Below are 22991 nucleotides of genomic sequence, written 5' to 3'. Positions count from 1 at the left end.
TACTGGAGCCAGGACTTGAATCCGGGTATTCCAGTATAAGATGTGAGTGTCCCATGAGGTATCTTAACTGCTGTTAAGATATATCACGACCTCATTTAATCTCCAATGAAGGAGTGGCGTATGGGCTACAAGTTGTAGAGACACTGTAGACAAACCTGTGTCTAGCTGTGACCAAGGCCTGCTCATCTGCAGCACCCTGGAAAAGCCTGGGGCTCCTGATCAGAGTGAGCTATGCCATTGCCCAATTTCTGCTGGACAGTTAAGTGATTCCATTAGCCATGTGACCTTCTTTGCAACACTAGAGAAAATTGTGGGGAGCAACCCGGACTAGACAGAGTTACTGGAATTAAGACTTATTCTATGCATCTGCTCTCCCACAATATGGCGCTGGGAGAGAAGTAAACAGCTTCCGCACAGCTGCCTCCAGTTCAACTAATAAACTGTAGGACTTGCTCCTGATTGGAGGAGAGCAGCGAACTCGGCGTGTGGGCAGCCGAGTTAGGATTGGCGGAGGAGGACTATAAAGGAGGAGAGAGACGGCATGCACCAGGAACATCTATGGGGAACATCTAAGGGGAACACCTGTGCAGCCCCCGAGAAGAGCCGGCCGGCGGTGTGCCGCTCCCCTGCGGAAGTGGGGAATGTGGCTAGGGGGAATTGCCCTTCCACGGAGGTGGAAGGGATAGTAGCCAACCCGGGAAGAACCAGCAGCAAACCCGGGGAGGGCCGAGCAGACGAAAGAACAGCGCAGGGTCCTGTGTCGTTCCTCCACGAAGAGGGGGAGCGACATAATGGTGCCGTGACTCGGATATGAAGCCTAGGCAGGGCTTAGTGTCGTTCCCCCATGAAGACGGGGAGCGACAAAAATTTTTTCTAAAAATTGGCAATGAAGTATTCCAACCAGGGAGACTGTTCTATTTATTTGGTGATTAAGTAAATAGGCTTTGGAACTAGGTAGACACGGGTTCAAATTCTGCCTCTGTAATCAACAGAGATGTAGAAAGGATTCCTTGCATTAGGCATGAAATGCATTAAAGCAATGTCTTACTCAGAGCAAATGTGCATTTACTCATTCAGTAACTAAATAATAATGACACAGCTACCATGTGGCAGGCATTGGTCTAGGTGCTGCTGATATGGCATTATCCAGACCTGGAAATTCCTTGCTCACAGGGAGCTTATGTTTGGTGAGGGGATCCAGAAATTCACGAACAAAAAAGTGGTGATAAGTTCTACAGAGACAAACAAAATGGAGTAGGGGTAGGGAGGTTCGTAGTGCTATTTTACAGAGTTCCCCGAGAGTACAAGTTAGCATTTACCATCAGCATTGTTATTTTGTCTTGTTACATTAGTTATATTTCTATACCTGTTTTGCCAGGAGGAGAGAGAAAAACAGGACAAGAAAGAAGAGAGGGGGAAAGGAGCAAGGGTATAAGGAAAGCTAAGTGGGGGAGAGTGTCAGGAACAGGATGGAAGAGTCAAGGTGAGAAGAGAAGTGGGGGAGACAGAAGAGAGAAGAGTCTGTGTTACGGGCTGGAGGAGTACAAAGTAGAGAGAATGAAACTCAGAGAAGATAATATTGTTCTTTTAAAAAATGTTACTTATTTTTAAAAGACATTTATTTATTTGAAAGGCAGATTGACAGAAAGAGAGATCTTCCATTCCCTGGTTCACTCCCATTTGCCACAATGGCCAGAACTGGGCCAGGTTGAAGCCAGGAGCCAGGGACTCCATCCAGGTCTCCCACTTGGATGAGACGGGTCCAAGCATTCAGGCCATCTTCCACCATCTTCCCACGTACAGTAGCAGGGAGCTGGCTGGGAAGCAGAGCAGCTAGAACTTGAACTGCTGCATAAATGGGATGTTGGCATCACAGATGGTGGTGGCTTAACCCGCTATACCACAGTGCCAGCACCAATATTGTTCTTTAATTGCACAGTGAGCTGTAAAGTGTTTAGTTTGAGGAAGTAAGCCTAATGTTGCTTTTAGGACATTGTTTTAAGGGCAGAACTAGTCACATAATTTGTAGGGTCCCAAAACAAAATGAAAATGCATGTCCCTTGCTCAAAAATTATTCTGAACTATAGGGCCTAAGGGTTAAGATGCCCCAAGTTCCATATTGGAATATATGAGTTCACTTCCCAAGTCCAGCTCCTGACTCCAGCTTCCTGTTAATATGGATGATGGGGACCAGTGGTGATGGTTCAAGTGATTGAGTTACTGCCACTCATGTGGGGACCCAGATTGAATTCATTATTTCTGGATTCAGCCTCCAGTCTCCCCAACCCCCCACACTACTCAAATGTTAGGAGAATTTGGGGAATGAACTAGTGATGGAACTCTCCTTCTCTAATTACATAAATAACAATTTTAGGGGCTGGTGTTGTGGCATAGCAGGTAAAGTGTCCACCTGCAATGCCAACATCCCATATGGGTAAAGGTTTGTGTCCCAGCTGCTCCACTTCTGATCCAGCTCTCTTCTCCTGGCCTGGGATAAGCAGCAGAAGATGGCCCAAGTGCTGGGCCCCTGCCACCCAAGTGGGAGACCCGGATGAAGCTCCTGGCTTTTGGTTTAGGTCTAGCTCAATCCCTGCTATTGTGGCCACTTGGGGAATGAACCAGCAGATGGAAGACCTCTCAATTTCTCTGTCTCTAACTCTCACTTTTAAATTAAAAAAAATCTGTAAAAGAAAAAAATTACAAGATGATGTTAGCGGGGCCAGTGCTGTGGCATAGTAGGCTAAGCCTCCACCTGCATGCCAGCATCCAATATGGGAGCCTGTTTGTGTCCGGTATACTTCTCTTCCTATCCAGCTCTCTGCTGTGGCCTGGGAAAGCAGTGGAAGGTGGCCCAAATGCTTGGGCACCTGCACCCATGTGGGAGACCTGGAAGTCGTTCCTGGCTCCTGGCTTCTGTTTGGCCCAGACCTGGCTGTTGTGGCCATCCAGGGAGTGAACCAGCAGATGAAAGATCTCTCTGTGTCTCTCCCTCTGTAACTCTGCCTCTCAAATAAATAAATAAAATCTTAAAAAAAAAAATCCAAAATAACAACAACAACAAAAAAACCAGATGATGTTAGCAGAGCATTAAATCAAGTGTAACTGCATGAGTCACATGTCCACAAGCCAGGCCTATCTGAGTTTCCAGCATGGCACCTGGCACACAGCAAACATTCAATTAAAATAGTCGTTAAATGAACAAAACCTGGGTCTAATTACTTTTGAACTTCTCTGAGGACCTGCCCATAAGTTCAGGAAAAAAAATGATCTTATTTGGCTTCCATTTCAAATTTCCTTCTATTGTTCTCCACTGTGGGCTCTAGATCTTTATAGAACAACACATTCCTGGACACAGTTTTGCTGCAGGAATACTCCCAGCCTGGGCCCTGCTTTGTGGATTCTCTTGCACTTTCAGAGTGAGGCCACATGGGGGCACTGCTTCAACAAGGTGGAAGCTGGAGAACTGTTGAGTGGCTAAAAGCCACTGGGAAGAGTTCATTAGAGCCAATATATAAGCCCCGCCTATACTTTACCTTTTGTTACAGTTCTATGATTATATCACAAGAATTCTGAAAGTCTTCAAGAAACATCTGAATGGTGTTAGCAAAGGTTTTTTTTTTTTTTTTTTTTTTTTTTTTTTTTTTAAGATTTTATTTATTATTTGAAAGGCAGAGAGAGAGAGAGAGAGTGAGTTCTTCCATCCAATGGTTCACTCCCCAAATGACTGCAATGGCTAGAGCTGGGCTGATCCAAAGCCAGGAGCCTGGAGCTTCCTCTGTGTCTCCCACGCTGTTGCAGGGGCCCAAGCACTTGAGCTATCTTCTACTGCTTTCCTAGCTATATCACAGAGCTGGATCAGAAGAGGAGCAGCCGGGACTCAAACCAGCACCTATATGGGATGCCGGCACTGCAGGAAGCAGCCTTACCTTCTATACCACAGTGCTGGCCCCATAGACAAAGTTTTGAGAGGAAAAAAAAAATCGGACTGCCACAGAGCTTCCAGAGGAATCTCTCTATAGAGACATTAGGGTCAACATAAGTTTTTGCATTTGGATCATTCACTTAACAAACAGTAACTGAGCACCTACCATACGCAAGACATTGGGCTGGTCAGTGACCAATTTAAGACTCTGTCCCTGTGCCTGACTTAGGAAGGGTGCTGGGAAGTGGGGAGGGACTCAGCCGTGTGTTTACCACCAGGGTAGGTAGCTCAAGGATGAGCACTGCACACTCCTTCCACCCCCTAGGACAACAAAGAGAGGCACTGGCCTTACAAACGCAAGATTCAGAGGCTCTCTAAAGCACTCCTGGAACCGAGTCTAATGCAAAGAACATTCTTTTCCGGAACAAGAAGCAGGCTTCAGGCAGTTTCCACCCACTGAGCATCCAGAAATAATAATGCAGAGAACACCAATACAGAACCATGCTATTTGTAAAGAACTAGGGGGAAAAAAGAATGCTTATATGTCCAGTTTTTATTTTTATTTTATCAAAGAGGACATTATATTCTGGGCTACCTGGCTCACTAACAAATGCCTAGTAATCCTAGTCTGTAATATTGATTGAGCTGTGGGCAGAAGTTATACATTATCTCCTTCAGTCCCTAAGGTAGGGACTATTATTGTGCTGAATTCACACTTGAAAAGGCATAGGCTCGGACAAGTAAAGGAATTCCTTGGGGCCCAACATATGGTAAGAGCTGTGTTGGAATTTGAACCCAAGCAGCTAAATGCTAGACCAGGGCGGTTTCATTCCATAGCCTTCTTCTGAGGAAGTTTGCCCAAGATAGGTTATTCATCTGTAGACAAGAGTCTCAGGGTGTAGGCTGTTAATGACTGAGAGTTGACTTACAAGTTAAATTCTTACTTTGCTGGTTAGTTTCATACTGGACACAGGATGTTTCTTCTGCCTTGCCAGTCTTAGTATCCTCTCCTAGGAGTCCTGAAGAGAGAGGTTTGGATGGGTCTCTGGAAGTCAATATCTACTTCCAAAACATAACTCAACATGCATGTGCAGCCTGCGTGCCCTCCCACTCCAGCGTCCTCAGACCACAAGGATGGAATCATTTATGCCCTGGGTAGGGTTTTTTTCCCCAGCTATGCCTAGATTAAAATCTACAGGGTTAGTCATTTGGGACATTTAGCTAAATTCTTAGCAAAAGCTTTCAGGCACTAAGAACTGTCAGAAGTTGGGGGACGGTGAGCGGGGCGGGGCTGGCGCTGCGCTGTAGCAGGAAAAGCTGCGCATGGATACATCCCTGCTCCTCCACTTCTGATCCAGCTCCCTGGTAACAGCCTGGGGAAGCAGTGGAAGATCCCAAGTGTTGGGCCCCTGCCACCCATGTGGGAGACTTGGAGGAAGCTCCTGGCTTCAGACCAACCCAGCCCCAGCCATTGCAACTATCTGGGGAATGAACTAGCGGATGGAGGATCTGTCTCTGTCTCTCCCTCTGTCTGTAACTCTTTCAAATAAATAAATCTTGGGGCCGGCGCCGTGGCACAGTAGGTTAATCCTCTGCCTGCGGCGCCAGCATCCCATATGGGCACCCGTTCTAGTCCCTGCTGCTCCTCTTCCTATCCAGCTCTCTGCTGTGGTCTGGGAAAGCAATAGGAGATGGCCCAAGTGCTCGGGCCCCTGCACCCTCATGGGAGACCCAAAAGAAGCTCCTGGCTCCTGGCTTCAGATCGGTGCAGCTCCGGCTGTTGCGGCCATTTGGGGAGTGAACCAACGGAAGGAAGACCTTTCTGTCTGTCTCTCCCTCTCTGTACTCTACCTCTCAAATAAATACATAAAAATATTTTAAAAAAAACAAATAAGTAATTCTTTTGCAAAAGAAAATGTCACATGGAGCTTACGCTGTGGCATAGTGGACTCCTGCGGTGCCGGCATCCCATATGGGTGCTGGTTTGAGTTCTAGCTTCTCCTCTTCTGATCCTGCTTTCTGCTATGGCCTGGGAAAGCAGTAGAAAAAGTGCTTGGGCTCCTGCACCCACGTGGGATACCCAGAAGAAGCTTTTGGCTCCTGGCTTTGGATCGGCCCAGCTCCAGCTGTTGTGGCCATCTGGGGAATGAACCAGCGGATGGAAGACCTCTCTCTCTCTTTCTCTTTCTCTCTCTGTGTCTCTCCCTCTGTAACTCTACCTCTTAAATTAAAAAAAAAAAAATGTCACAGAGGGAAGCAGAAAAACTATTTTAGAAGAAGTGGTAAATGGACTTCCTTTCATCTTGACTTAACTTGCTGGGAAGATATTTCTGCTTATATTGGGGCAATCTTTATGGGCAAGTGTTGAAACAGGCTTGGTATGAGGAGTGCTAAGCAGAGCTGGCTTCCCCCAGCAGCATCTGGGGCTTCGGTTGGGTAAATGGTGTCAAGTCTGGAGAAGAGAAGTGGGAAAGGTCTGAGCAATAGATGCTCTGGAAGGGAATGCCCCAGCAGGAGACGGCTGCCTGGGAGGAAGCCGGCCTGTGTCACATGCACCTGTCTGCTCATCTTGCTTTGTTCTTCAATGTGATGAATTGTGGTCATGCCCATGGACTGAGCGACAATAGTCTCCACTATATTCTTTTTATAGCAGGGGATAAAATTTGTCCTCATTTTTTATGTTTTGGTTTCAGATTCAATTTTAAAAGATTTATTTTCTCCTCTCTAGAGCTGGTCCTGCAGTTGGGGTTGTTCTAACACCAGGTGGTGGTATCTCAGTAATTGGAGAGGTGGTCAGTCAAGGAAAAAGTTCAGTGTTTTTCTCCTAAATAAACAAAAAACAATTTGGGGGGGGGGGCGCAGGTGCTGTGGCATAATGAATTCAGCTGCCATCTGTGATGCCGGCATCCCACGTGGGCTCTGGTTTGAGTCCTGGCTGTTTCACTTCCCATCCAGCTCCCTGCTAATTTGCCTGGGAAAGCAGTGGAGGATTGCCCAGGACTTGGGCCCCTGCACCCATGTGGGAGACCCAGAAGAAGCTCTAGGCTCCTGGCTTTGGATCTGCCCAGCTCTGGCCAATCTGGCCATTTGGAGAGTGAACCAATGGATGAAGACTTTTCCCTCTCTCTCTCTCTCTCTCTCTCTTTCTCTCTCTCTCTCTGTTTCTGCTTCTCTGTAACTCTGCCTTTCAAATAAATATAACAAATCTTTAAAAAAAATTGGAAGGATTAAATCTATATGCAGAGAGATTCAGCTCAATCCAAGAGTAAATTTATGGATGAAGTTTATATTCTTTGACAAAAGTGTATAAATACTGTTCCTTTTATAGGAGCTCTTGGTAACAGACAGTATCAGGGAATTTCAAGTAACATTCTCTGTTTGTGCTGTAGATTTCCAGTCAGGAAGCTTGATAAACCATATCATACATAGAGTGTTATATCTCATGTCTATATCTATAAAGAGCTAGTTTTAAGAAACTAACATTTAGGCCGGCGCCGCGGCTCACTAGGCTAATCCTCCGCCTTGCGGCGCCGGCACACCGGGTTCTAGTCCCGGTCGGGGCGCCGGATTCTGTCCCGGTTGCCCCTCTTCCAGGCCAGCTCTCGGCTGTGGCCAGGGAGTGCAGTGGAGGATGGCCCAAGTACTTGGGCCCTGCACCCCATGGGAGACCAGGAGAAGCACCTGGCTCCTGCCATTGGGTCAGCGTGGTGTGCCGGCCGCTGCGGCCATTGGAGGGTAAACCAACGGCAAAAGGAAGACCTTTCTCTCTGTCTCTCTCTCTCTCACTGTACACTCTGCCTGTCAAAAAAAAAAAAAATGTTAAGAAACTAACATTTTACAATTTGGTATTGGACTAATTCCTAATTGTTACCAGTCTTGGATTAATCAAACTCTTACCTTCTGCTCAGACCTGCTTGGAATGTTCCTTTTTGGCTCATGCTGAACACTTTCCTATGGTTTCAGAGCTTCAGCATTGTTCGGTTTCAAAACCGCTCCAGCTTTTCCTCAGCTATGTGTAGAGTTTTCAGAGGAACTACAGGAAGTTGGCAAAAACATTATTTTGTCATCTGAACTCAAGGACCTTAATATTGCCTGACAATGCTGGCAGATTTGGGATGGGATGTGTCTGTTCCTGTATACTCTTGAAACACAAGGAAGTATGATTTCCCAAAGGCAGTCTGGATTCTCTTGCACCATCAAGACAGTGGAAACAGGGGGAGGTTATGATGACTTACTTGGCTAGCAATGGGGTTTCTTGGTGGAAGGAGCAGTTGGATGTGGCAAGAATTCCTTGGTGTTCCAAGAGAGCATGCAGTCTGTTTCCCTGAGGATCAAGTGTATAAAATAAACAAATCCCACAAATATGTGAAAAGGAACTAATCAAAAACAAGTATAAACTATGGAAACAATTGTTGGGGCGAGTGGAAAACTGCTAAATCTGCAGTCTTTGAAGAAGATTGTTATTAGTTAAGGGGATTTATTTTGAAAGATTTATTCATTTGTAAGGCAGAGTTACCCAAAAAGAGAGGGAGCGACAGAGATAGAGATAGAGATAGAATCTTCCATCCACTGGTTCACTCCCTAAATGGTTGCAGCCACTAGGGCTTGCCCGGCCCAAACTCCATCCATGTCTTCCCCCATGAGTGGTCGGGGCCCAAGCATTTGAGACATCTTCCACTGTATTTCCAGGTGCATTTGTCAGGGAGCTGGATGAGAAGTGGAGCAGATGGGACATGAACTATTACTCATAAGGGATGCTGGTGTCTCAGGCAGCAAGCTTAACTCGCTGTGCCTTGACACTGACCAGTAAATTTTGAATTTTCCTTTCTTTTTTTTTTTTTTAAGATTTATTTATTTATTTGAAAGTCAGAGTTACACAGAGAGAAATGAGGCAGAGAAAGGGATCTTCCATCCACTGGTTCACTCCCCAAATGGCTGCAAGGGCTGGAGCTGCACCAGTCCAAATCCAGGAGCCAGGAGCTTCTTCTAGATCTCCCACATGGGTGCAGGGGCCCAAGGACTTGGGCCATCTTTCACTACTTTCCCAGGCCATGGCAGAGAGCTGGATTGGAATCAGAGCAGCCGGGACTCGAACTGGCACCCATATGGGATGCTGGCACTGCAGGCAGCGGCTTTACCCACTACACCACAGCACTGGCCACTCTTTCTTTTTGTTTTAAGGTCCATTTATTTACTTGAGAGGCAGAGTTATACACGGGGTGGGGGAGAGGTCTTCCACCCTTTGGTTTACTCTCCAAATGGCCACAATGGCCAGAGCTGGACTGATCTGAAGCCAGGAGCCAGGAGCTTCTTCCAGGTCTCCCACATGTGTGCAGGGGCCCAAGCACTTAAGCCATCTTCTGTTTTCCCAGGCCATCAGCAGGGAGCTGGATTGGAAGTGGTGCAGCTGGGACTCAAACTGGTACCCATATGGGAATCTGATGCTGCAGGCTGATGCATAACCTACTGGCCACATAATCAGCCCCTTGAATTTTTCAGAGATTCCAGGTTGTTAGGAAGGAGGGCATTAGTAACATTTATAAGGCCCTTGCAAAATGTGGCAGGCAGAATAATGGCCCCCCCAAAGATGCTCACATTCTAATTCTTAGAACTTGTGAATATGTTACTTTACATTACAAAAGCGGTATTACAGATATGATTAAGGATAAGGACCTTGAGATTGATTATCCTATATCACATAGTTGGGTCCTGTCTAAGCACATGGTTCCTTAAAAGCAGAGAACCTTTGCCTACCTTGGCAAGAGTCAGGGAGATGTGTTTACAGATTGCTCAGAGAGATGTAATGTCGCTGGCTTTGAAGATGAAGAAAGTGGGGGTGGGACACAAGTCAAGCATGTTGATGGCACCTAGCTCAAAAAGGCAAAGAAACATTTTCTCCTGGAGTCTCTGAACAGGAAAACAGGTCAGGCTGACACCTGGACTGTAGCCCAGCCAGACCTATGTTAGACTTCTAACCTGTAGTTAAGATAATGCACTTGAGTTGTACCAATCCACCAGATCTGTGGCAATTTGGGAAATATTAGGGTAGTTTACAAGGTTCATGGAGAAATGGAATGAATATTTGTTTTTTTTTTTTAAGATTTTATTTATTATTGACAGGTAGACTTATAGACAGTGAGAGGGAGAGAGAAAGGTCTTTCATCTGATGGTTCACTCCCCAAATGGCCGTGACTGCCAGAGCTGGGCTGATCCAAAGCCAGGAGCTCCAAGCTCCAAGCTCCTGAAGCTGCACGTGGGTGCAGGGGTCCAAGCACTTGAGCCATCTTCTGCTTTCCTAGGCTATAGCAGAGAGCTGGATCGGAAGAGGAGCAGCCGGGACTTGAATCTGCGTCCACATGGGATGCCCCTCCGCAGGGCCTACTGCGCCACAGCGCCGGCCTCACGATTATTTGTTTTAATACAAACATTTTTGAAATCCATGCAGTTTTTTCTTAACACACTTTCTCCATGAACTTGCTGAAGTACAGCATGGAACGGCACCACGAGGCAGGCACACAACGGGAAACTGAGATGAAAAGGGATCAGAATCGGACTCAGTGTCACAAACCGAGGACCCCTTTTCAGAGTTCAGGCTCCTGTTCTGCAGTGCCGCCTCCCAGTGTGGGGTGGAAGATTGAGGTAGGCTTCTCCTGGAAGCTCGCTGAAGGGTGGGAGTTAAACTGGGTTGGGAAAGAGCCTGGCTGGTTCAGAGAGAAGGTCAAAGCCAAGGATTAATGGAGACCATAAAATAGCCCTGAGGCTAGCTTCCCAGTCCGTCTAACCTTCCTCAGCAGCTGCTTTGATCACGACAAACTGGTTTACGCGGCGTCCCACAGACAGGTCATTAAGCAGGGCTCTTTTCTACCCTGGTGCTTTTAGTCCAGGCCACCCCACCCCTCCTCATCCCAGCCGCTGAGACTTGGGACGCTTGGGGTTAAAGACCTTGGCTTCCAATCAAATTGCTCTGTCTCTCAAACGCCGTGTCTTCTTATTTAACTTCTCTCTCTGGCGCTTGTCGTTCACGGCCCCGTGGATTCGCCTCTGTGAACTTCCTGCGAGCCAAGGCAGGGTTCCGCCCAGAACGGCCCGGGCCATCCGTCACGGTTGTCAACCGGGATCACCGCCTGAGAAATGCGACCGCAGGCAGTTTTGCTCTTCGCGGGTGCACTTTTTCCCTTTCTTGTCCTCCTCACCACTCGCAGAACACGAGGCCCCCTAGTCAAACGCGCCTGTAGCTTTGTTACCGACGTCCACTCTCCCCACTCCTACGGTACAGCCAGCGCGGTCGACGGCCACGCACACAGGACGCGAGCGTGTGCGACGGGCATGTTCTCGCCAACACGCCCTCCAGGGGTCAGACAGCCGCCCTCCGCAGGTGGCGAGGGACGGGGAAGGCGCCGGCCGGCAGGTGAAGGGACCGGAGCTGGGTCGCGCGCGCGGGCCCCGCCCCGACCACGGCCCGCCCCTTGGCGCTCGCGCCACCTGCCGCTCGCCCCCGTCGTTCCCGCGGCGCCGCGCTTCGCCGGTTCCTCAGCTTCCAGCCAAGATGGCGGACAGCTGCGAGGCTCTGGGCGCCGTCCCGGAGCACGAGCGAATCTTGCAGGAGATCGAGAGCACTGACACCGCCTGCGTAGGACCCACCCTCCGGTAAAGCTCTCATCCTCCCGGGATCTCGGGCTGCCTCCGGCGGCCACTCGGAGCCGGGCGTGGTGTCAGCCGCCAGGCGTGCGCGGAGCGGCCCGACAGGTGGTGCAAGCGGGGGCGGGCCGGGACGCGCGGGGGCCGCAGGGCCCGGGCTGGGGCCCCTGCGAGGCGGAGGGGGCGCTGCACCTGTTGGCGCTGCGGCGCTGCGGCCCGCCGCCTCAGCCTCGAGGGCTGTCAGCCGTACCCCCGGTGGGTGTGGCTGCTGCGGCGTCTCTGACTTCGGCAGCTACCGCGCGGCCCCGGGTCGCGAGGACACGCCCTAGGCCTGCCCCCGTTGTAGGGCTGCTTGGCCGCGGGCATGCAGGGGGCGAAGGTTAATTGCCAGCTGCGCGCGTGGCCGAGGTGCCGGGTCGCGCGCTGGGCTGTCGCGGGCGTGGGAGAATTGAAGTTCAGCGGGAGACGCCGGCAGACGCCGGCGCCCTTGTCCCTGCGCCCCCGGAGCGGGCGGGGAGGGAGCGTGGGCGGCAGAGCAGGGTTGGCGGCTCGGGATCTTGCTGGTGTGACAGTGTGTTCACCGGACAGGCTGCTGTGCACACAGGGAAGCTTTTATGTATTTATGAACAGTTCATTAATTTTGCATTGATTTTTCCACTTGAAATTTTAAAATGGCTCGCTACCCACTCTCTTTAAGGTGATTATTCCATGCTCTACTGAATACCTGCTGCCCTAATAGATTGTTAGACACTGTACTGTACTGTTAGGTTAGGCAGTCTCTTCAAGAACAGATTCCTGTTGAAAGGAAGTTTTCATATCTTGTATCGATAGTATAGAGAATTATGAATCACCTGGTCAGGGAACTTGGGAGCGATCGTGTTTATTCCTTGCGGTTCTTCAGGATACCTTTCCTAGGATTAGGGTGTTGTGAATGTCAAGTGAAGCCAGTTCCAGTTAATATAAACCCACTTTGCCCTGAGACCCAGGAGACCTGCGTCTTGTTGTACCCTCGTTCAGACACTGGTGAAGTGCTAGTCATGGGCAAAATTCACTTTCTATATCTCGGTTTCCTTGTTGTCCCATGAGGTGTTTAGATGCCCAGAAAACTCAGAACTTTGGGAATGTTGTTTATTTGTCTACTGCTGTATCTAACACCAAGCAGGTGATGGGCATTATTAGAAACTTTTGTCTCATCAAGTTATTCTATGATATGGTAATGCATAATTAGTGCATTTCCTTAATTTTCCAATGTAAACCTCTTAATAAAACTATACACTTGGGGGCCGGCGCCGTGGCGCAGTAGGTTAATCCTCCGCCTGTGGTGCCAGCATCCTATATGGACGCGGGTTCTAGTCCCAGCTGCTTCTCTTCCAATCCAGCTCTCTGCTATGGCTTGGGGAGAGCAGTGGAGGATGGCCTAAGTCCTTGGGCCCCTGCACCCGCATGGGAGACTAGGAAGAAGCGCCTGATCCTGGCTTCGCAGCTCCAGCTGTTGCAGCCATTTGGGGAGTGAAGACATTTCTCTCTGTCTCTCCCTCTCACTGTCTGTAACTCTACCTCTCAAATAAATGAACAAAATCTTTAAAAAACAAACAAAACTATACACTTGGTGATGAAGATAGAATTTAGAAGATAGAACGTGGAATTAAAAGGAAGCTTCTGTTTTTCTCAGTGCCATGATGTAGTTACCTGAATGGTCCACTTAAAGAATAATACTGGTTATGAAGGAGATACTTCATCTTGGGAAAATATGCCAGAGAGTACACTTGAAAAAGATGAAATTAACCCAGAAGAAAAGGTTGAAGTATATTGACAGGCCTTTGGGACACTCATAAGCAGAGTGTATGTGTTCATGGTGTTATTATCCTTTCTCTTTTGTTGAGCAGTTGTGTCAGCTGCTTCCGTTGTTGGAACCCACTCTCTTTAGCAAATTCCAGTGATTCATACTTACCATATATATGCTTGCTATCTCTCATTTACAAGTACACTGTTTCCATTCCGTATGTACGTAGAAGGCAGTGCCAGCAATCTTTCAAACTGTAGTTAAGTTAAATTTTTTATTTTTAGGCTTAATGAACTGAATTGCTAATATTATGTCTAAAAACATCTTTTATGGGGGTAGGTATGTGGTACAGTGATTAAGTCACTCCTTGGGATGACTGTATTTCATATTGGAGTGCCTGGTTCACGTCCTGGCTCCTCCACTTCCTATCCAGCATCCTGATAATGTGTACCCTGGGAGGCAGTAGGTGATAGCTCAAGTACGCATGTCTTTGCAGCCCACAAAGGACACTTGGATTGGGTTCTGGACTCATTTCTTTGGCGTGGTCCAGCCACAGCTGTTGTGGTATTTGGAGAGTGCATCGTGGATGGAATATCTCTCTTTAGCTTCCTTTTTCCCCTTCAAGTAAAATGAAAATAAAGAAAATTAAAAAAATTATTATCAAAAATTTAAAATAGTATAACCAAACACCATGAACCATTATCTAGCTTCAGTTCCATCCCTGGCAAATTGTGTTTGGTCTTTTCCCCTATTCACTCACTGCAGTAGTTTGGATATTAGCTTGGGTGTTGAATGTCTCTCAAAGTCCCATGTATTAAAAGGTGGACCCCCAGAGTCTTAGGTTGATAGTACCAAGAAGGTGGAAAATGAATTCAGTTATAATATTTGAAGGTGGAGCTTTGGATTGAGTCTTTAGGCTGGACCCCTTATGATAAAGTCCTGGTGGCTTTATAAAATGCCCTGTAGTCATAGACATGTACTCCTTCTTGCCATGTATTGCCAAGGGACTCAGCCAGCAAGAACAGCCAATCATGAGGGCCAAAATGGAACTTTTCTGTTTGGAGGATTAGCTTCTCTTCATGTAATTTTCTGTAGTAATGAAAAGTTGACTGGCACAGAAAATGGGTACTGAGGAGTAGGGTCACTGTTGTAACTATGCCTGAAGATGTGAAGGAGCCTTTGGAATTGGTTACTGCAAAAAATCAGAAGAGTTTGGAGGAGCAGGCTAGAGAAAGCCTAGAATGCTGGAGGCAGTATTATGGGCAGTTCTGGTCAGGGCTTAGAAAACCAGAATGCTGATAAAAATGTGGACAGTGAAGGCTGTGCTGATGAGGTTTCAGGCAGGAATGAGGGTTCTAAAAGGAGCTGGACAGAAGGCTGCTCTTGTTAAAATCATGGCAAAGAGCTAGGCTTAGCGTGTCGGTGTCCTGAGACTTTGTAGAAGGATAAACTCATAAAGATGATGGATTCCTTTATTTAGCAGAGGAGATGTCAAAACAGTGAGTTTTCAGCTGTGGCTTGGGTATCATTGTGTGTGTTTATTATTTTTGCAGTGCAACTCAGGAGAAAGAGCAGAGCAGAAATAATTTGGAAAAGTCACAGGCTGACCAGAGAAGGAGCTCAGAAAAGCCATGTTTGGAACAGGACAGTGCGATGAGAAGGTGCTTGCTGAAGAGACTAGTGTGGTAAAAGGAGCTGTGTGAGGCGAACCTGATGACCACTACGCCATGGTGTACTAATCAGTCAGACAATGGGAAAAAGGCCTTCAGGGCGTCTCAGAAATCTTCCCGATTGCCCTTAGAGACCCAGAATCTAGAAGGGCAGACTTGTTTCGTGAAACTTAGGGGTATTTTTGTAGGGATTGCCCAAGACCGCTTCAGGATTTGTTTTCCTGTGTTCAGCCAGAGATGCACTCCATGACTGCAGCCTTGTTTCAAGTGGTGTGAATCCTGTGGTGGCAAACATTGGCATTGTTCATATGACGCTGGTTTTGCAGGTGTGCAGAATGCAAGAGTTATGGGGTTATGGTGTCTTCTACCAAGATTTCAAAGGAAACCTTGGGAGGCCAGGAAGAATTTGTTGCAGAGTAGGAGCCCCTTCGTGGACCCTCTGGTATGGTAGTACCTAGTGGAGCTGTGGGAGCAAAGCTGTGGTGGAGACCCCAGAAAGGTCCTGGTACCAGCAGCATTAAACACCAGGGAAAACTGCAAACAGTGTACGACACAAGCCCTGGGAAGCTGTAAACATCAGCATGCAAAGCCAGCCTGAGAGCAACCATGTAGGCTGAGGCCAACAGAGCCCCTAGTGGCATTAAGACCCCTAACTAGATTTCACAGGATGCCTTGGACAACCTGGGACTCACAGAGACCTGTTACTAAGGCAGAATGACTTCAGAGAGCCCCTGCTGGAGCAGTGGCAAGCAGAAATATAAGGTCAGAGCTGCTATAGGGAGCCCCCACCAGGGCAGTGCCTAGTGGAGCTGCAGAGATGTATTCCGCCTGTGAGAACTGATGCATTAAGCTGTGGCCAGCAGAGCTGCAGGGATTGGGTTGCCCAGGGAGTTGGGGGTTCACCTGCAACGGTGTGCCCCAGATAGCAGATGCTGAGCTTTAGATTTAGTGCTCACCCTGCTGGGTTATGGTCTTGCTTTGGTCTTACTGTTCCTCTTTTCCTTTTTCCTCTTATGGAATGGAAATTTATACCCTTTGCCTGTCCTTCCATTATATCTTGGAAATATGTAATGTGTGTTAAATTTATTAATTTGAAAGTCAGAGTTAGAGTAGGAGAGACACAGAGAGAAAGAGATCTTCCATCTGCTGGTTCACTTCCTAAATGGTCACAAAGGTCATTGCTGGACCAGGCTGAAGCCAGGAGCCTGGAACTCCATCTGGGTCTTCTACGTGGCTGGTGGAGGCCCAAGTATATTTGGGCCATCTTCCACTGCTTTCCCAGGCACATTAACAGGGAGCCGGACCGAAAGTGGAGCAGCTGGGACTCAAACTGGCACTCTGATATGGGATGCTGATGTTGAAAGTAGTGGTTTAACCTGCTGTGCCACAACACTAGCTCCTGTTTTTTTTTTTTTTTTTTTTTTTTGACAAGCAGAGTTAGAGAGACAGAAAGAAAGGTCTTCCTTACGTTGGTTCACCCCCCAAATGGCTGCTATGGCCGGTGCGCTGTGCCGGTTCGAAGCCAGGAGCAAGGTGCTTCCTCCTGGTCTCCCACGCGGGTGCAGGGCTCAAGGACCTGGGCCATCCTCCACTGCCCTTCCAGGCCACAGCAGAGAGCTGGACAGGAAGAGGAGCAACCGGGACAGAACCAGCGCCCCAACCGGGACTAGAACCTGGGGTGCCGGTGCCGCAGGCAGAGGATTAGCTAGTGAGCCGTGGCGCCCGCCTTTTTTTTTTTCTTAAAGACTTATTTATTTGAAAGTCAGAGTTATATAAAGAGGGTGAGACAGAGAGAAAGAGATCTTTCATCTGCTTGTTCACTCCTCCAAGTGGCTGCAAAGGCCAGGCAGAACCAGGAGCCAGGAGCTTCATCTTGGTCTCCCACGTGGGTGGCAGGGCACAAGCACTTGGACCATCTTCTGTTTCTTTTCCCAGGCCATTGGCAGGGAGCTGGATCAGGAGTGGAGCAGCCAGGACATGAACCTGTCTCAATATGGGATGCTGGCGTTTCATGTGGCAGCTTTGCCCACTATGCCACAACACTGGCCCCAGTTTTTTTTGTTTGTTTATTTTTAATTTATTTGAAAGAGAGAGAGAGATACCTCTCATCCATTGATTTATTCTCCAAATGCCTGCAACAGCAGGACTGGGTCAAGCTGAACGCAAGAACCTGGAACTCAATCTGTGGCCCGTGTGGGTAGCAGAGACCCAAGTATCTGATTCATCATCTGCTGTCTTTCAGGGTACACGTTAGTAGGAAGGTGGACTTGGAGGCAGAGCCAGGACATGAACATAGGCACGCTGATATGGGATACGATCATTCTAAGTGGCGGTGCACCACTATGCCAGGAGCCTGTCTCTGTAACATGTCTCTAATTTTGTAAGGGCTCACAACTAGAGAAGGTTACCTTTAGTCCTGTTAGAGTTGGATTTCTCTTGCCACCCCAAAAACGCTCCAAGAGACCTTCTCTCATGCAATTAACAAAGGGTAAGGTTTATTGATGATCCGACATGTCGGGGCCCCCGTCCCAGTACAGGCGAGCGGCCCCAAATAGTCTTGGGTTGGGGTTTTTATACACGTTTAAACAAAGAAAATTAATCATTGCATAGATCAGACAGAGGTATAGGGTAAACAATTGATACAAGTTAAGTGATTTTACAACCAGTTGATTTATGAATACAGGGAGTTCAGGATATCGAGTAAGGGCCTGATTAGACATCAGAGAACCATATGGCCTATACAGGGAGTATCAAAAAGCCTCCTATTGCCAAAAGGGAGGGCCACACAACAAACACAACAAGGTTGCAGGAACTGCCTTGATGATACCTAGGAATACAGCCGAATGGCGATAAGGGACACATGGTGGGGTCAGGGTTCCAGGAGGCAAAGAGATTATGGTGACTTCTTCTATCTTACTTAGGTGAAACTAAGGTTACGCTCACATTGGGGTAATTTACTGACTAATTAACTTTATAGAGAATGGCTATGCAGAGCAAGTCTAACGAGGTCAGGAAAATTCACCAGAGGAGGTGGGGGGGGGGGAGCGGCTTTTAACTTTTTAACCCTTCAGTCCTAGGTGAGACTTTGGACTTAAACTTTTGAGCAATGCTGAAACATTCAGATTTTGAGAATTTTGGGGTTGGAATAAATTCATTTTGCATTGTGAAATAAACATCAATGTTTGGAAGACCAGGTATGGAATGCTATGGTTTAGATATTAGCTTAGATGTTGACTGTCCCCAAATGCCCGTATGTTGAAAATTTCGTCCTCAAAGTCATGTGTTAATAGTACTGAGAGGCCGGCGCCATGGCTCAATAGGCTAATCCTCCACCTTGTGGCGCCGGCACACCGGGTTCTAGTCCTGGTCGGGGCGCCGGATTCTGTCCCGGTTGCCCCTCTTGCAGGCCAGCTCTCTGCTGTGGCCAGGGAGTGCAGTGGAGGATGGCCCAAGTCCTAGGGCCCTGTACCCGCATGGGAGACCAGGAGAAGCACCTGGCTCCTGCCTTCGGATCAGCAAGGTGCGCCGTCCGCGGTGGCCATTGGAGGGTGAACCAACGGCAAAAAGGAAGACCTTTCTCTCTGTCTCTCTCTCTCACTGTCCACTCTGATTGTCAAAAATAAAAAATAAAAAAATAAATAAAAAAAATAGTACTGAGAGTGGAAATGCAATCCAGATATGTTGTTTGAAGGTGTGGCTTCTGGTAGGTGACTGGATTGGGTTTTTAGGGTGGACCCCTTTGATTAATCTTTGTTCCTTTTTAAGAGATGGCACAGAAATAGATACATACTCCCCTTTACCATGTGATGCTGTGTGCCACTTAGGGGCTCAACCATTTGGTTGAGTACTGTTTGGGCTCAATGATGCCTTATGGGTGGAGCCACCTGATCTCGGACTGTGAGCCAACATAAACTTTTTCTCTTTAAAGTAAGCTTTTCTCAGATATCTCATGTTGTAACAAAATGCTGACCAGTACACTCACCATGGATTATTTTGAAGCAAATCTAAGATGCCAATTCAGCCATACATATTTCAATTTTAAGAGTAATTTTTGTTATATCCTAGATATCTTTTAGCTGGCCTATAGGTTGTATTATTGTTATCATTATTTTATGTATTTTTTTTCAGTGACAGAATTCATTAGCCTGACTTTTTCCTGAGAAGCATGTGATACACTTCTGCAAGGCCTGGCATGTAATATAGTTCTTTTTTTTTTTTTTTTTTTTTTTTTAACAGGCAGAGTGGACAGTGAGAGAGAGACAGAGAAAGGTCTTCCTTTTCCATTGGTTCACCCCTCAATGGCCACTGTGGCCGGTGCGCTGTAGCCAGCGCACCGCGCTGATCCGAAGCCAGGAGCCAGGTGCTTCCTCCTGGTCTCCCATGTGGGTGCAGGGCCCAAGGACTTGGGCCATCCTCCACTGCACTCCCGGGCCACAGCCGAGAGCTGGACAGGAAGAGGAGCGACTAGGATAGAATCCAGCACCCCGACCGGGACTAGAACCTGGGGTGCCGGTGCCGCAGGTGGAGGATTAGCCTATTGAGCCACGGCGCCAGCCTGTAATATAGTTCTATGGCAACAAATAAATTAAGTTAGAAATCAGTAACAGCAAACTATCTGTAGACTTTGAAATATTTAGCCACTGAATAACATCCTTCTCAATAACTTTATGTCAAAGAAGAGATTAAAAAGGGAGAGTAGAAAATATTTTGAAATGAATAAAATGAGATGCAGCTAAATAAATACTTAGAAATATACAGTACTAAATGCCTCTGTTAGAAAAGTGACTTTACCTTCTAACTTAAGAAACTACAAAAAAAAGAACAAATGAATGCCAAAAAATAGAAGACATAAATGATGATAAAGATGATAAAGATCAGGGTGAAATTCAATGAAATAGAAAAATTAAAAACAGTAAAGAGAAAAATCAATGAAACAAAAAATTGATTCTTCAAGAAGATCAATAAAATTTATATACCCCTGGGGGAAAAAGGGGACAAAATACAAATTCCCAGTAGCAGTAGTGAGAGAGAATAACCTGACTAAAGATTCTACAAACGTTAAAAACACTAATAAATTATATAAACACTTCTTGCCAGTTTTGACAGCTTAGGAGAAATGTACAAATCCATTGAAAGATTTAAACTAGGAAAGCATACTTAGGAAGGTGATAACTGTCAAAAAAAATAGAATTTGCTTTTAAAAGCCTTTCCCATAAGGAAACTGTAGGTCCAGATGGCTTTACTGGTGAATTATATAATGTTTAAGAAAAAATTTAATACTAATTTTGCCAAAACTCTTAGAAAATTGAAGGAGGCCGTTGCTGTGGCTCACTTGGTTAATCCTCCGCCTGCGGTGCCAACATTCCTTGTGGGCACCGGTTCTAGTCCCAGTTGTTCCTCTTCTAGGCCAGCTCTCTGCTGTGGCCTGGGAGTGCAGTGGAGGATGGCCCAAGTGCTTGGGCCCGGGCACCCGTGTGGGAGACTAGGAGGAAGCACCTGGCTCCTGGCTTTGGATCAGCGCAGTGCCGGCCGTGGCGGCCATTTGGAGAGTGAACCAACAGAAGGAAGACCTTTCTCTCTGTCTCTCTCTCTCTCTCACTAACTCTGCCAAATTAAAAAAAAAATTGAAGAAGAAAGTGGTAGTATTTCTTGACTCATTTTGAGGTCAACATGAATCTGATACTAAAACTAAACAAAGAGTGTACTAGAGAAAGAATTTATAGATTATATTCCTCTTGAATAAACACTTGAAGCAAAATGTTAACAAATTAAATCCACATATATGCATTTACTATATAGAAAGAATATACTATGTATAGTATGAAGAGTAATTCATCATGATCAAATGGGGTGTGGTTGAAGAATGCATGCTGGGTTAACATTTAAAAAGTTAATGTGTTTTTGTTCACTATATTAAACTAAAAATGGTATGATCATCTTAATAGATGCAGAAAAAATATGGGCAAAATCCAACATTCATCTCTGATTTTAAGAAACAAACTAGAAATAGAAATTCTTTTTTTTTTTTTTTTTTTAAGATTTTATTTATTTGAGAGGTAGAGTTACAGCCAGTGAAAGGGAGAGACAGAGAGAAAGGTCTTCCTTCCATTGTTCATTCTCCCAAATGGCTGCAACAGCAGGAGGTGGGCCAGTCTAAAGCCAGGAGCCAGGTACTTCTTCCTGGTCTCTCATGTGGGTGCAGGGGCCCAAGCACTTGGGCCATCTTTTAATGCTTTCCAAGGCCATAGCAGAGAGCTGGATTGGAAGAGGGGCAGCTGGTACTAGAACCTGTGCTCATATGGGATGCCGGCACCACAGGCGGAGGATTAACCTGCGCCATGGAACGGGCCCCTAGAAATGGAAATTCTTGAACTTGAATAAGACACCCATCAAAAATCTATAGCTAACATTGTTCTTTTTTATTATAGGATTTATTTTATTTATTTGAAAGGCAAAGTTAGAGAAAGAAGGAAGGAAGGAGGGAGGGAGGAAGAGAAAGAGGTATCTATCTTCTGGGTTACTCTCCAAATGACCACAACTGGCCAGGTCTGGGTCAGACCAAATCCAGGATTCAGGAGTTTATCTTGGTCTCTCACGTTTGTGCACAGGCTAAGAACTTGGGCCATCTTCACTGCTTTCCCAGGCACATTAGGGAGCTGGATCAGTAGTATAACAGCTGGTACTCAAACCGACTCTCATATGGAATGTCAACACTGCAGGCAGTGGCTTAAGTCACTGTGCTACAATGCTGCCTTCCTAACATTAATCTTAATGATAACACACTGAATATTTTTCCCCAAAATCAGGAGAAAGCTAAGGATATTCATTGTCACCACATCTATTCAACACTGTACTGGAGATCCTAACCAGAACTGTAAAACCATTAAAAAAAAATAAGCAGTCATGAGGTTACTAGTGTACCTGCGGAGAATGTGATCACCCATATTGAAAAATCTGTGGAATACACAATAAAGCTACTAGAACTGATATGTAAGTTTAACGAGGTTGTAGGATACTTGATCAGCATGCAAAACCTGATTGTATTTTTTTATGTTACCAATGGAAACCCAGACATGGAGATTTGAAAATTGATGAAAGATATGAAACATGAGGCCATTGCTGTGTTCAGCAGGTTAAGCTGCTGCTTGGGATGGCAGCATTCTGTATCAGAGCACTGGTTTGAGTCCTTGGTGCTCTGCTTCTTGTCCAGCTTCCTGCTAAAATGCTGGGAAAACAGTGGAAGGTGGCTACAGTGTTTGGTTCTTGATCGAACTGGGGTTCCTGGCTTTGTCCTGGCATAACCCCAGCCATTGCAGCCTTTTGGAGAATGAACCAGTGGATGGAAGATACCTTTCTCTCTCTCTCTTCCTCTCTCTGTCACTCTGCCTTTGAAATAAATAAACGTTTTAAAAATGAAATACTTAAGGAAACACATGACAAAAGAGATGAAAGACTTGTTTATGAAAACTACAAAGCATTAGTCATACACATTGAAGAGGACCTAAATATATTGACACATATACCATATTAATGAATTAGAAAACTCAATATTGTTAAGATGTCAGTTCCTCAACTTTGTCTATAAATTTAAGATAGTCTCAGTCAAAATCTCAGCAGAATTTACAAGCTGATTCTGAACTTCATATGTAAATGTAAAGGACCTAGAGTAGGCAAACTAGCTTGGAAAAAGATGAACAGTGTTGCAAGACTTATACTGCCATATTTGAAGATTTATTATAAAGCTGTAAGAATCAAGGCAATATGGTATTAGCATCAAGATAGATAAATAATTTTTTAATAATATTTACTTACTTGAAAGGCAGAGAGAGAGAGCGCGCGCATAAATTTTCTGGTTTACTTCCTAAATGACAACAGCAGCTTTAGCTGTGTCAGGCCAAAGCCAGGAGCCAGGACTTCCATCATGGATTGCAGAGACTCAAGTACTTGAGTCATGTTCTGTTATTTCTCAGGCACATTA

At 46.4% G+C, this 22991-nt stretch overlaps 1 protein-coding gene across 13 annotated transcripts in view; it reads left to right on the top strand.

Moving 5' to 3' along the window:
• The window catches only part of EXOC6 (exocyst complex component 6), a 321390-nt gene that overhangs the window by 105301 nt on the left and 193098 nt on the right, over positions 1-22991 (top strand). For 2 of the 13 annotated variants that reach the window (XR_016222129.1, XM_070057616.2), the window contains exon 1: positions 11423-11569. The exons of 6 other annotated variants lie outside the window; for them this stretch is intronic. Coding sequence is in view for 2 of the 7 variants with exons in the window: in XM_002718510.6 (XP_002718556.1) it covers positions 11469-11569 (101 nt within the window). In the remaining 5 variants the exon portion in view is untranslated. Of the gene's footprint in view, positions 1-11156; positions 11669-22991 lie in introns of those variants that run through there. 5 more of the 13 variants (XM_002718510.6, XM_089314752.1, XR_016222128.1 and 2 more) reach the window with 5 other exon arrangements.

The sequence above is a fragment of the Oryctolagus cuniculus genome, chromosome 15 (assembly GCF_051225735.1).
Source record: "Oryctolagus cuniculus isolate XC-2025 breed Fujian yellow rabbit chromosome 15, ASM5122573v1, whole genome shotgun sequence".
In the NCBI taxonomy this organism is placed as follows: Eukaryota; Metazoa; Chordata; class Mammalia; order Lagomorpha; family Leporidae; genus Oryctolagus; species Oryctolagus cuniculus.
The sequence above is the reverse complement of the archived record's forward strand: the minus strand, read 5'-3'. Positions and strand labels throughout refer to the sequence as shown.